Raw genomic sequence first — 13,899 nt, 5'->3', positions numbered from 1 at the left:
TAAAGACACTGTTTCCCTTGACGTGATGTTTTGGATGTTGGCTGTAATGCTATCTATTGATAAGTTTAAATATGCAGGTCAAGTTTTGTAAACTGTATCTTCCTGCCAGTTTTCTACAAAAATTAATACATAATAACTTTTCATAGTTCATATCCATATAGCTGTGTGCTTTTAGATGACAGTAACTTCCTTTGATTGAAGCCTTTTTTTTTCCTTTGTAGCTCATGACTAGTGTGAGCTGTGTACACTCTATTACCACACCTCCAGTCCAATAATTTATTGGCAATAAATTATTAGCTTATTAGTTTAATTATTGTATTAGTTTATTTTTTGTGCTTGTTATACTGCTCCCAACGAAGAGAAGGGTGGTTCTAGGGTATGATGGTTTCTGCTACCTCTTTGCGACAGGGACTGCTTTTCCTCCTTTTATAGGTACTGCAAACAGAAGTGTGCTTTCTAACTGCAATGCTTTCATTTTTGCCTGCTAATATAATAACACAACCCCTGCCAGTTCTTCCAGGTTAAGTTTCATTTATGAACAATCATAGAATGATTTGGGTTGGAAAAGACCCTAAAGATCATCCAGTTTCACCCCCACTGCCATGGGCAGGGACAGCTCCCACCAGACCAGGTTGCCCAAAGCCCCATCCAGCCTGGCCTTGAGCACCTCCAGGGATGGGGCATCCACAGCTTCTCTGGGCAACCTGTGCCAGGGCCTCACTGCCCTCTGAGTGAAGAACTTCTTCCTTATATCTAATCTAAATCTCTCCTCTTTTAGTTTAAAGCCATTCCCCCTTGTCCTGTCCCTACACCCCCTGACACAGAGTCCCTCCTCAGTTCTCCTGCAGGCCCCCTTTAGGCACTGGCAGGCTGCTGTAAGGTCTCCCCAGAGCCTTCTCTTCTCCAGGCTGAACAACCCCAGCTCCCTCAGCCTGTCTTCATAGGAGAGGCACTCCAGCCCCTTGATAATCTCCAGCTCCTTAGTAACATTGATAAAGTACATTTTTTATTTTTTTTTGTCAAAGTAAAACCTGTTTTCTCATGCATTCTCATGTGTTACTTTCTTCCTTAGTTTCTAAGGCAGTTTAGTCTAATTGGCATCCTGCTCACCTTTCTGTTTCAGTGGTCAAGTTCTTTTTTTTTTTTTTTTCTTTTCCTCATGATGATGTTTATTTGTTTGCCCCATAATAAAAAATTACCCCAAAATTACCCCAAATACCCCAGAAGTGAGGTTTATGTCAGATTATATTAGATGCATACTGTCAGCATTGGATCTGTGCTTCAGGCACCTCAGTAGAAGTGATCTTATTTTTACAGGTGTTCTGCAGCAATGTGTCTCACTACTTGGTAGTCTGTTTTGTGTATCTTCCTTCTCAAAGTTTATGTTGAGAAAATTAGATTGAGTCTCCTTTGAGTGTTTCACCAGCAGTGTTTCATTGGATTAGAATAGCAGGAGGAAGAAAAATAAAGCAACAGTGAAAAGTAAATTTAGAAAGTAAATCCACAGATCTGTTGTAGAATATGCATTATCTATAGGCTGTGTATGGTGTAGTTTCATTCATTGCTTCACCCTCTACTGAATGGACAGCCTTTGGGACCTGCCTTAGAGAATATTTCAGGTTATAAATGTTAAGTGATTGCACACAGTGTTGCCCCTCAGAGTGTTGTTCCTCACTGTTCAGATCTTTCTTCCGTTCCTGATACGTAAGTAGTAGTGGCACAAGGTAAGGGCTGACTAAGAACAAGCTTTTGCAAAACAGCAGGGTAGGCACAGTACACATTTCTGCAGTCCAGCAGCAGGTATGGTACAATCTGACAGACAGAAAGCTGGCTTACGTTTTCAACCTGAGGTTCAGTTTGTGAGCTGCAGATACTCACAGTAAGGCAGTAGCTTTCCTGGAGCGCTGCAGTGAAGTGTTACTAGTCCTGAGGGAATTAATGGTTTTTAACAGGTATTCCATGCTAGGATTTTCTTTAATAGGTCTTCCTTATGAATCAGACAGGTTCTTGTGTATTTAGCTGCAGATCTGAGTTGGTGCTTGGCTGTCGTTTCTGTATCTCTGATCTGTCTTGACTTGGTCTTGTGCTGGAACTAGTTAGTACTTGAGGAGTGCAGACTGTGCAGTCAGTTTCCAGCTGCTGATGGTGGTTATGACTGGCTACCTTACAGCTGATTTTTAAAGTCAACCAAATATATAAACCGATAACATTTACTTCTGTACATGCAAAATGGGAGATGATGAATTCTGGTCCTTAACTGTCTTTTTATTTATTTGGAGTTAAATCTGTCTTGCTAATATGGTAGGATTTTTTTTTTTAAACACCCTTGTTTGGTTCAGTATGTTTGTTAGTCACTAGTTGTTGGTTTTTTTTTTTTTTTTTTTTCTCTCTTTGAGTGGGATTATAAAAAAGGAATTTGAAAGAAGAATTGTCAGGCAATGAACTGGGAAGGGGAAGATGAAAGAACCATCAGCTGCTGACGTTTGGCTGTAGCGGTGTTGTGCTGTACCATTAAGTAGTGTCAAGCTGGTGTACGGCTCGGATCAGATGAATGAAAATACACAGCACAAATTATAGCAAGTACTACTGTTATAGTAATTTAGTAACAAATTATACCAAATTATTTTTGTGTCAACATTGTTCTGGAATTGCCACTGTACCTGAGGGTTTGACTGTGCACGAATGCTACAGATCCTTTACTGCCAGGATACAGATTTATAATTCCGGCAATATGATAAAGTTTAAGCTTGGAAAAACAGTCTTATTCCACTGCCTTGAAATATCACAGGTGATTGCTTTCACATCTAAAAGTCTTTCTGTCCAGAATTACTGTCTGGCGTATGTATTCTTAAAGAGCTGCTGGATTTTACTGAGAAGTAGTTGTTTCAATATGGGTTGGTTAGTGCATATGCATACATATATTAACATACATATATATTTAATTATATATATAGTTAAAGTTTAAGGATTTTGTTTTCTTGTTAAAATGTTTTATAAACCAGAGAATGGGAAAAAAAACAAAACAGATTCTTAGTGTGAAAGTGATGGGACCCAATTCTAACCTTGCTTGTCTCCCTGACAGATATTTTACACAAATACAGTAGTGCTTGTACGTTTGAGAGTTGGTGTGTTGGTATCAACTTTGCATTTTACTTTATAGCCAGTGAAGTAGAGCTAAATGCTCTACTGATACTAGCTGGGCAAATCTGAATCTTTAAGAAAACTGCAGTGTTTTGTGTTGTTCCATATTTTTTTTTTCTTTCATTTCGGTATCTCAATCTGTTATAGGTTTTAGTAGCTTAATTTTCTTGATATGTGTTTAAGAAAGGAGGTGTTAGCTGTAACTTGTAACTATTTTGATTTGTATTGTTAGCACAACTGATATTTCTGGATTAATGCATATGATAAGATCATGTGTTCTCCGATTGCATTGTGAAAAATTGAAATCTTTATGAGGCACACTTAGAAAATTCAACATTCATCTGACATCAGTTCATGTTTGTTTCCTCCCAGGTTGATCAAACTAATACTTGTTAGTGAGGGCTGTCCAAGTGAAGTTACCGTGCAGGTCTCGCTGTGTTTCCGTTCGATGTCAGCAGTCCCAGCAGCCTTTGTCCGTGTGCCCAAAGCTGTGTAAAAATGTATTGTTGCTTTACCCTTGGGTGATTTGGAAAGGAATAATGCTGCTTTCTGTTTTTTAAAAATGCCTGAGATTGGCCCCTCTTGGTTGAACTATCTACGTTCAATAAGCAGTAACTTCAGCAGGCTGCATGGTGTGAAGCCTTCTGCAGCTCTGATCACTCAGCTGCAGAGCAAGCAGTCATCGCTGTCATCTGTGGCAGATGAGCAGATAGATAAGTTGGTAGCAGTTGGGCTTTTCCTTTCCTCCACAGGCAGAGAAATGTTTCCACCCACTACAGATACTGCAGTGGTGCAATTTTACTTTTCAATCCATGCAGGCGCCGGGGCGTGAGTGGTGACGCTGGGAGGTGTTTCCTCAGCCCCGCGTGCTGGCGCAGCTGCTTGCGGGTTTTGTTGGTGTGCTGTGTAGGTGGCCCGGGCCTGAAAGGTGTCATGTACGCATGAAATTGTGCACGAAAACGAAAGGTTTGGTGTGTAGGATCGTGTCGGGGTGTAGGCTTTGTGCATTCCTCTGTACTGTGAGGGCACATCAGTGCAGAAGTGTGAGGTGGGTCAACAACTGGCCGAATGGCTGGGCCTTGAAGGTAGTGGTCAGTGGTGCAAAGTCTGGTTGGAGACCAGCAGCTGCCAATGAAGCCCAGAGGGCAATACTGGGTGCAGTCCTGCTTCACATTTTAATTAATGATCTGGGTGAGGTGGTGATGACACAGAACTGGGGGGAGTGGTTGACTCACCAGAGGGCTGCACAGCCGTGCAGGGGGATCTTGACAGGTTGGAGAGGTGGGCTGACAAGAACCTCATGAAGTTCAACATGTTCAAAAGTGCAAAGGCCTCCATCTGGGGAGGAACAACCCCAGGCACCAGTACGTACTGGGGACGCTCAGATGGGAAGCACCTCTGCTGAAAAGGACCGAGGAATCCCGGTAGACACCAAGTTGAACATGAGTCAACCATATGTCATTGCTGCTACGACAGCTAATTGGCTGCATTAAGCAAAATACCACCAGCAGGTCAAGAGAGGTGATCCCTCCCCTCTGCTCAGCACTGGTGAGGCCACACCTGGAGCACTGTGTCCAGTTCTGGGCTTCCCAAAACAAGAGAAATGTTTGAATACAGAAAGAGCCCCACAGAGGGCTACCAGGATGATCAAGGGACTGAGCACCCCTCCTATGGGGAGAGGCCAAGAGACCTGTGACTGTTCAGCCTGGAGAAGAGGAGGCTCAGGGGGATCTTAGCAATGCCTACAGATACCTGATGGAAGGGTGCAAAGAAGGTGGAGCCAGGCTCTTCTCAGTGGTGCCCAGTGCCAGGATATGAGGCAGAGAGCACAAACTGGAACACAGGAAGCTCCCTCTAAGCATCAGGAAACGCTTTGCCACTGTGCAGGTGACGGAGCACTGGCACAGGTTGCCCAGACGGGTGGTGGTCTCCCTCCTTGGAGATCTTCCAAGGCCACCTGGATGTGATCCTGGGCAGCGTGCTCTGGGTGTCCCTGCTTGAGCAGGGGGCTTGGACCAGATGGCCTCCAGAGGCCCCTTCCAGCCCTAACCACTCTGTGGTTCTGTGTAACACACGTGGTTGTGGGGCAGAGTGGGGAGCTTCTGTGTCAAAATGCTGGGTGCATCCACTGCGTTATTGTAAAATGCCTATTTTTAGAATGAGTGTCTGTAATGCTCCACCAGAGTATTGTATCATACTCTGCATGAGTACTCAGATACTCTAATGAATGAATATCTATTTGTGCGTCTCCCTTTCTCATCTGATCTGCTCAGATGAGTGATGGACTTGTGTGGGGGGTGTTGACTGGTGAATCTTTCCGAAGCAGTGCATGTTCACACTAGTCTGTGCTCTCTGACATGTAGGCATGTAGTTAATTTGTTACGTGAGCATGTACAAAAGAGCATGCATGTCTTTAGGCATTTAACTTTTGTATGTACTAGCGAGATACGGGGTGGTATCATCGAATTCTCCACAGAGATTAATTTCCAAAATGAAAGATGCAGAACTTGCAGCCCTTCAAAATTTTATTTTTATTTTTGTTCAATGCTTAAGTGCAGAGCAGTGCAGGTTGTGACCATGGAAACTACCTCAGTCCAAACGAATGATGCTTCTAATTGCAAGTAAGAATAATGATCTTTCTGATGCCCTGACTACTTCAAAAGGCGGCATATAAGCTTTTTGTACTGTGTACAAGTTCATCCGTGTTTATGCTATTGAATATTTTATTCCTATAAAATATTTAAGTAGGAAACCCTGGCTACAAGTGCTAGTCATGTTGGACAGGTGTGTTTTAATTTTTTTTGGGGGGGTTGGGGGGGAATATGTAATATTTATGAAAAGAAAGATCCCGAGTCTGTTTCTGCCCTGTGGCAAATTTGTAGTGTGAGCTTGGATAAGTCAGTTTTTCTCATGTCTCAGATTTGGGCAAAATATTTGCTTGTTATTTCGTGAATTCAGCAAGATTTAATACAATCAAAATTGTATGTATGTTTAGGAAAAATGGGTTATGGTAGGCAAAGCTTTAACTATTACAAGCTTTATATAGTCTGTTCCACCTCGACATGGTAGATGTAATTATCTATATATAGTATTATGCATGATCTTGGTGTTTTAAAATGAGATATGTAATCCTAGCCCCAAGGAATAGGATTAATTATAATGTCACCTGATGCAAAAAGACAGAGTGGGCCTTAGAGAGAAATTAATTTCTCCCCAAATTAAGATAGTCACAGTCCTGACTTTTCCAGATGATCTTAATTAGATCATCAGATCCATTGTGGTTTGGATATGGTGTGAATGAGTGGGTATTCCCTTTTAGCCACGATCTTCCTCTTACATGACACGACAAACCTACTGTATTACAGCTAATCTTGGTGAAGGCCTCAAGGTTATATTAGGTAGTAAAGGAATGAATGTGATGCAGCTGCTGAAGAGGGTCCCTGTCCTTTGAATAGATCTTGGCTCTTTACCTGAGAACAGTTGGGATGCTCTGGATAAGGCTGTCCTAGCAAAATTATCATCAGTGCTGTCCTAGCAAGAATGGTCTTCCTGGAGACGTAGTGGTAGGCCTTTTTGGATGATTATATCTGTCTGAATAATGTATGCAAAGCAGGATGATCTTCACTCCGGTATTTTGTGATAGGGGAAGAAGTAGAGAAGGGGAATGCAAACGGATATTTCTGTTGTTATGGTTTACCTTGTTTGTATATGAGGAGTTCTCATTGTGCTTTTTGTTCTTCTCACAGATACACCTGCTTCCAGCACCATGGCCTCTGACCTGGAAAGCAGCCTCACCTCCATTGACTGGCTCCCACAGCTTACTTTAAGAGCTACTATTGAAAAACTGGGGGGTTCCTCACAAGCAGGGCCTCCAGGGGCTGCCCGAAAGTGTCCTCCAGGCTCACCAACTGATCCCAATGCTACTCTGAGTAAGGATGAGGCTGCAGTGCATCAAGATGGGAAGCCACGTTACAGCTATGCCACTCTGATCACGTATGCAATCAACTCGTCGCCTGCCAAGAAGATGACACTCAGTGAGATCTATCGTTGGATCTGTGACAATTTTCCCTACTACAAAAATGCTGGTATTGGTTGGAAGGTAAGGACTTCCATAGCTAAAGTGCCCTTTCCGTCTAATAAATGGATGTTATTTTCTTAGTTCTGTGCCAAATGTGCTCACTGAGCAAAATGAAGAGAAACAGATGTGAAATTAAGTTGACCATTTGGAAGAAATGAAGAGAGACAGAGGTCCCATTTTTTTCTCAGATTTTTGTTGCGTGTACGTGGTGGCCCTTACAAAGAATCCTGGGGAAAAGAGGGAAGAAAATCACCACAAAAAAAAAACCAACACCAACAAAAAGAACCCACAAAACCCACGTTACTGCCAGTCTCTGCATCACGCTGATACTATTTTCACTGTACCTTTTGTATTTGTATAGGTGGTTCAGCCCCAGTTACTCAGCCTATTCTATTCCTCTCCTTTCCTAAGCTTCTGTTCTGCTGCATGGTGGGTATATGTAGTGAGGTTTGGCTTTTGAGTATACGCTTCCCTTCCGTTTTCTCTACCCACACCTGAGCATACACAGAAGGCTATATGTTTTTGTTGTAGCACTTACCTGTACCTCTCAATTTCTCTTCAGAACTCGATTCGTCATAACCTCTCTCTGAATAAGTGTTTTCGAAAAGTGCCTCGACCGAGGGATGATCCTGGGAAGGTAAGAAATCTGCACGCTCCTGGGCAAGACATTTTAAACTGCAAGGAATAAGCAGGGGTTGCTCTTTCTAACTCATGACTGGAATTTGAAACCTAAAGTGCAGGCAGAAATGGAAGCAGTAGTAAGATTTACTGCTGCACTTGGCTACAGAAGCATTTGCTTAAAGGGAACCTGTAAAAGGGCCTAAATGGTTTTAGCACTTTTTTCTTATCTGTGATCTTCTGTTAACTTTAAAGATAATGGAAAAGGAATAGTGTTAAGTGTACTTTTTCAGTTTTGTTTCTTATTTTTCTTCATCTATATTTGTTAAGTGTGGGTCTGGTCCAACCTGTTCTGTTACGAAAGATTTTAGTGGCTGGTGGTGCATGGCAGGATTATGACATGACATCATGGTTCATGGAGGCAAGATCCAGGGAAGTGAGAGCAGAACTACTTATGTGGACTGCAGACAATTTGGCATTGGGGGAAAAAAATGTCATGATCAGGTAGTTCAGATCTGTAGAAACCAGTTACAAGTAGCAGTCACGAATTTATTAATTTGTTGTGTTAGTAAAGGCTGATAAAGTCTTATTAGTACGTAACAACTGTAAAGGAGAGTTGCTGGCAAAACCAAGACATGGCAAGCAGATATTGTTACTTTTACAAAGCAAACAAGCAGAAGAAGATGGTGCGGATGAGAAACTATGCATTTAGACAGAAAGCTTTTATTTTATTGATTTATTTTAACTTTCTTCCATCCCTCAGCATCCTAAAGTTGCCAGGCCTTTGTGCAGGCCTTTTCAGGTTATATTTGAAGGACTAGGTGATGCTCAGTTGGCATCTAAAAATTGAAGTAAGGTCTCTGGAGACCACTGCTCAAAATGCTATTGATTATATGGCTTATTCCAGGGAACCCATCCTGACTTCAGAGTACGTGTTTGAAGGTGCTCATTGACATTTTGGGCTGGGTTTGTAATGATAACCCATTCTCTGCTTGTCACTGATTATTCAGGTTCAACTGGAGGTCAAAATAAGTTAAATCACACCCTAGAGTTCTGTGTATGCTGCTTCAGAAAACAAAAAACTGACATAATTATAGTCTATTTCAGGTTGAAAGGGACCACAGGAGGTCAAACACCACTCTTCCCCCGCCTCCCAGCTTATCAGACAGGACACGATTGGGTTGTTCAGGCCTTTGATGGGCACTTGTTTAAGCAATGCACCACCATCATTTATATCTGATTGGAATTCCTCTTGATATAACTCGTGTTTGTTGCATCTTATTCTATGCATATCTGAGAAGAGTTTGGGTTTTGTCATCTTAAAATTTCATCACATAGTTTAAGACAGTGGTTGGATTTCCTTAGCCTTCTCTTCTCCAGCCTAAACAGATCTGTCTGTGTGAACTGCTTGTATGTGGTGTATTTTAGTCCCCTAGCCAACATGGTGCTCCTCCATTGGATGTATTCCTGTATGTCAGTGTCTGTCTTGCCTGGGAGGCCCCCAAGAGGGCACAGTACTTAAAGTGAAATCTCACAAGCATGGTAAAAGGGATCCTTCTCGTTCTTTCTGCCCAGTCTGAACACTGAGCTGGTCCTCATTAGTCAATTAAAAATAACATGCTGTGAGGAAGGTACTGACGGGGGGTGTACAGGCCCAAAAGAGTTGGTCTGTCTCAGGTCTAAAACATCTTTTGCTCTTCTTGTTGTCATGTCTCAAAGTGATGGAAACGTAAAGCATCCTGCCTTCCACCTGTAGCACCATACCTCATTGTTCAGTACAACACGATGCAAGAGAGCAACCTCTGTTTCCAGCACCCAGGCCTTAGTTGTCTGATACTCAGGGTGGTCCAGGTGGTCCTAATGTTTAGTAAATGCGGCATTTTTTGAGGCAGTAAATCCCTGCTGCAGGAAGCACCCGGATTTAATACTGCAATAATTCACCACTGGGTCTTCTTTCCAGGGCTCATATTGGACAATAGATACGTGTCCAGATATATCTCGCAAGAGGCGGCATCCTCCCGATGATGACGTGAGTGTTACTCTTTCCTGACAGCATGGAGCAGGAGGGGGAATCCCCCTTCTTGTTCCAAGGAGTCCTTCCAGCACTAGATGATGCTGTCATTTTGGGGGTAAAGTGTGCACACTGGGGAAACAAAGGCTAGAACTGAATGAATTAACGTGTATCTTGCTGAGTGGCTGTTGCTGCTGTTCGGTAGCTAAGTTAATAATGCTTAAAGTCCTTTATCCTGTCTTTTTGGTGATTAAGGCCTAGTCCTCCTGTTTTCTAAGCCATGAACAACAGTGGGGGGAGCTGGCTTCCCATCTGCAGTTTCACTTCTCCATCTGTTTTTGATTTGGGCTTCTTTTCTCCTTCTTCCCCCTCCACAGATACCACAAGACTCCCCAGAGCAAGAGGCAAGCAAGAGCCCCCGAGGTTCTGTTCCAGTCAGCACAGAAGCCTCTTTGCCATCTGAGGCCACCCCTCAACTGTCACTCCAGAGCACTGCCCCCATTGCCAACTACAGTCAGGTGAGCAGTGGAGAAGAGGACAGAAGCCTTAAGAAGTGTGTGTGTGGGGAGGGAAAAATAAAAGGAAGGGAAGAAGTTAATCAGACAGAAAATAAGGAGGAAGTGTCATTTAAGAACGGGTTGGATGTTGGAGCCAGTGTGCTATGGGGGGTGGCTGGTTAACTTCTGTCAAGGAAAATGGCATTTGGGATGGTCTGCTGGGAGAGAGCTAAGTGATAGGAGATAGCAGCGCGTGTTCTACCTGTAGGTAGTGTTTGGATCCCTGTCAGAAGTTACAAAACCTAGTACAAAGCCAAGGCCTTATTTCTGTTGCGTGTGGTCCTTTTAGCAGGCTGCAGGACCTGTGGATGTTGCCTCTACTGTAGCGGGGGGGCAGGGCCGTGAAGGGGCCGACGTGCCACCCCCGCTGTACAGTGCCAACCATGACTTCAAGTTCTCCTACTCTGAGATCAATTTCCAGGATCTTAGCTGGTCCTTCCGAAACCTCTACAAATCCATGCTGGAGAAATCATCTTCCTCTCAGCACGGTGAGTAACAATATGTGACACATGGGGTGGGCAGGTACCTGCCTACACAGTCCTTGTTCGCTGATATATCCTTACGCTTTCAGGTCTTTCTTCTTTTAGAAGCCTGTGCAAACAGACTTTCCTTCTTTGGCAATTAGTTCTTGGTTTGTAATTAGCTCTGCCAGGAGCAGATAAGAAATCTGCCTGCCCCTTCTCTATTGCTCCCCACTCATTCACTCAGAATAAAAAGGATTATGATTTAAAAATACTTTGTGTTGATAGAAAAGCAAATGCTAAAATGGTAGAAGCGTAGAGAAATGAAGTCCTGAAGAAAAGTGTGTCTGAGAAGTATTCACAATCTGACAAGCTAGAAACTGTAAGAGGGAGGGGGTTGTTGCATTTAGGCAGTGGAATTTCCCCCAAAAGAGAATGGAAGGTCGTCACTGTGAAGATCTTTTAAAAGCAGAATTTGTACGAGACCTTGGAGAATTGAGCTTTGTGGGAAAGAAAGAGCCTGTAACTCCATTCATAGCTCACATTTCTGTGACTGAGGAACCAGCCAGCAGAGGGCAGAATCGCTGTAGGGATGAGATGAGACCTGTGTTTCTGCAGAAAACACTTCAGGAAAGTCTCCACTTGCTGTCCCTATCCTTAAACATTCTTCTGGATACTAGCAGGAAGGAATATTCAATTAGATGAGCATTTCACTTATGCTGTCAGCCGTTATACAGCACAGGCAGAGTTTGCTACTCTGCTACTTTCAGGAGGAGCCTCTTGAAACTTGTAGCTTCAGTAAAATAACAAGCTATTACATTTATTACTTTCATCATGCTGGCACTTGAGATTACTGGTAGTACTCTGTTGTATAAGATGTTGTACAATGAGAAAGATAGAAAAATGCAGAGAAGAACCTTGACTCACTTGTGTGCCTTTGTGAAAGTTAGCAGTGGTCTGTTTCTCAGTTCTTCAGCTGTAAGATAGTCTAGGAAAAGTTGCAGTTTTTGAGGAAATTGTGCTGGCAATTTTAGAGTTAAGATGTTAATATTGACCCTTTTGTTCCATTACAATTAGTAGGGTGGTCTAAGGGTTGATTCTGGGTCTAGTGAAAAACTGAGGCTTGCTTGCAGATGGTCAAGTAAGGAATGGATAGCTCAGGTTAGTGGCCTTTCACTGTGACTGTTCTCAGAAGTCCAAGATGTAAGGGGACAATGAACTGGGGAAGCAGACATAAGAGGCAGCAGGAGCTCCTGATGTGGGGAAGAATGGAGAACACCTGATGCTTTTGAACGTAGATTATGTCTGAAATGGAAGAGGATAGAAGCGACACACACAATGAATTGGGAGGAATTAAAGTAATAAAATCAATTTTATAGAATCCATAATAAAGGAGCCCTGACACGTGCTCTGTGTATAAAAGCAGTAGGATGTGTGACTTTTAATGATCCGTGTGAGGAAAAACTGTGAAGGTTCCAGACCATGCTGCTTGTAGGATAGGAGCTGAAGGGAGCGTTTCGAACCAGCAAATCAGATTTATCAACCTCTTTATTTTATAAATGTTTTGTTGTTTAAGTTTGCTTGTGGTCATTTCTAGGAAAACAACATGGGCATGAAATTTCCAGAAAGCCCACGTTACTTGGTATATATGGGAAAAATCCAAGAAGGCATTTAAGTGCCTAACACTGTACTAAAAGGTTAACTTCTGCTGGGGCTTTCTTGTAGAGCCTTTTGTTCTGAACAGGACCTGGAGCACAGTGAGAACATAACTATAAAGGTGCTAATTGTTGGCAGCCTCCAGAGGGCATTCCAAAAGCTTCATAAATAGCAGGATGAGCAGTGTGAAATTAGAGATGGATAATTTAATCAGAGGTCTGATTCAGACAGCTCTTAAAGCTCCCTCCTCTTTCACCGCACAGGTTTCTCTTCTCTCCTTGGTGACATGCAACCCTCCAACCACAACTACTACATGTACCAGCAGCAGCAGCAGCAGCAGGGTCCCTCAGCAGTGGGTGCTGCTCCCCCACTCCACACTCCAACCCCAGACGGTTGCCCGTCCCAAGGGGGAAAGCAGCAGGGTGGTGAAAGTTATGTCCCTCCACCAGTGATGTCCATGCACCCTCCTCCAATGCAGCATGGAGGCTACCACCAGCATCAACAACACCACCCACACTCCCACCCACAGCAGCAGCCACATCAGCACCAGCAGCAGCAGCAGTCACAGGCTTCAATCAACAATGCTGGCTTTGGTAAGTCAGGGCTGATGGAAAGAACAGCTGGGGAAACTGGAGCAATGGGGTGCCCTCAGACAGAAATCCCACAAGTGAGCTTTCCCTGAGTGGTACCTGCAGAGTGAGAAGAAAAAGGGTGAAAACAGTTATGATTGAAATCTGAAACGGAAATTGCCTTCTTACTGAAGGAAAGAGGGATGCCATCACGCTGGGCTTGGGATTCTGTTTAGGGATGAGGTATAAAGTCGGGCTAAATGAAAAAGGAAGTACCACATCTGGTCTTCCAAGAGAAAAATGTTTTCTAGCTACTATAGCATTAAGATCCTTGGTGAAGAGTGAACAGTCATTTTTTATCAAGGGATAGAGGGGAAGGGTATTCTGCACTGGAATAATTTCTTACCCATTTCATTCCAGCATTTCCTGATTGGTGCTCCAACATTGATTCCCTGAAGGAAAGCTTCAAGATGGTAAACCGGCTGAACTGGTCTAGCATTGAGCACTCCCAATTCTCAGGTCAGTGTTGGCCTAGTGACACAGTCTAGTCACGTAGTGACTAGGGACTGTAATCTATAAAATTTAGGAGTGCTGTGCACAGATTGGTGTTTTTTTTTTTTTTTTTTTTAACCCAGTTTACATTTGTCAAGTTTGTTGGTTTCTCAGTGACTCAACTCTTCCATTTGTAAAATGAGGTGTCCTATTTCATGGGTTCTATTAAGACCCTAAAGCACTTGAATGCCATAGAAATTTTGGGCAGGAGGTATGAATTTATAGATGTCAGAAACCTAACCAAGATTTTTTCCCT

At 43.1% G+C, this 13,899-nt stretch overlaps 1 protein-coding gene across 2 annotated transcripts in view; it reads left to right on the top strand.

Moving 5' to 3' along the window:
- Window positions 1–13,899, top strand: part of FOXJ2 (forkhead box J2) — a 29,220-nt gene that overhangs the window by 8,429 nt on the left and 6,892 nt on the right. Inside the window, exons 2-8 of one of the 2 annotated variants that reach the window (XM_084529191.1) lie at window positions 6,888–7,240; window positions 7,782–7,856; window positions 9,798–9,866; window positions 10,226–10,366; window positions 10,698–10,893; window positions 12,786–13,115; window positions 13,512–13,610. In XM_084529191.1, coding sequence (XP_084385317.1) covers window positions 6,908–7,240; window positions 7,782–7,856; window positions 9,798–9,866; window positions 10,226–10,366; window positions 10,698–10,893; window positions 12,786–13,115; window positions 13,512–13,610 — 1,243 coding nt within the window. In that variant the 5' untranslated portion in view covers window positions 6,888–6,907. Of the gene's footprint in view, window positions 1–6,887; window positions 7,241–7,781; window positions 7,857–9,797; window positions 9,867–10,225; window positions 10,367–10,694; window positions 10,894–12,785; window positions 13,116–13,511; window positions 13,611–13,899 lie in introns of both variants that reach the window. The other variant, XM_084529190.1, reaches the window with a different exon arrangement.

Source organism: Aythya ferina, assembly GCF_964211825.1.
Source record: "Aythya ferina genome assembly, chromosome: 1".
In the NCBI taxonomy this organism is placed as follows: domain Eukaryota; kingdom Metazoa; phylum Chordata; class Aves; order Anseriformes; family Anatidae; genus Aythya; species Aythya ferina.
The sequence above is the reverse complement of the archived record's forward strand: the minus strand, read 5'-3'. Positions and strand labels throughout refer to the sequence as shown.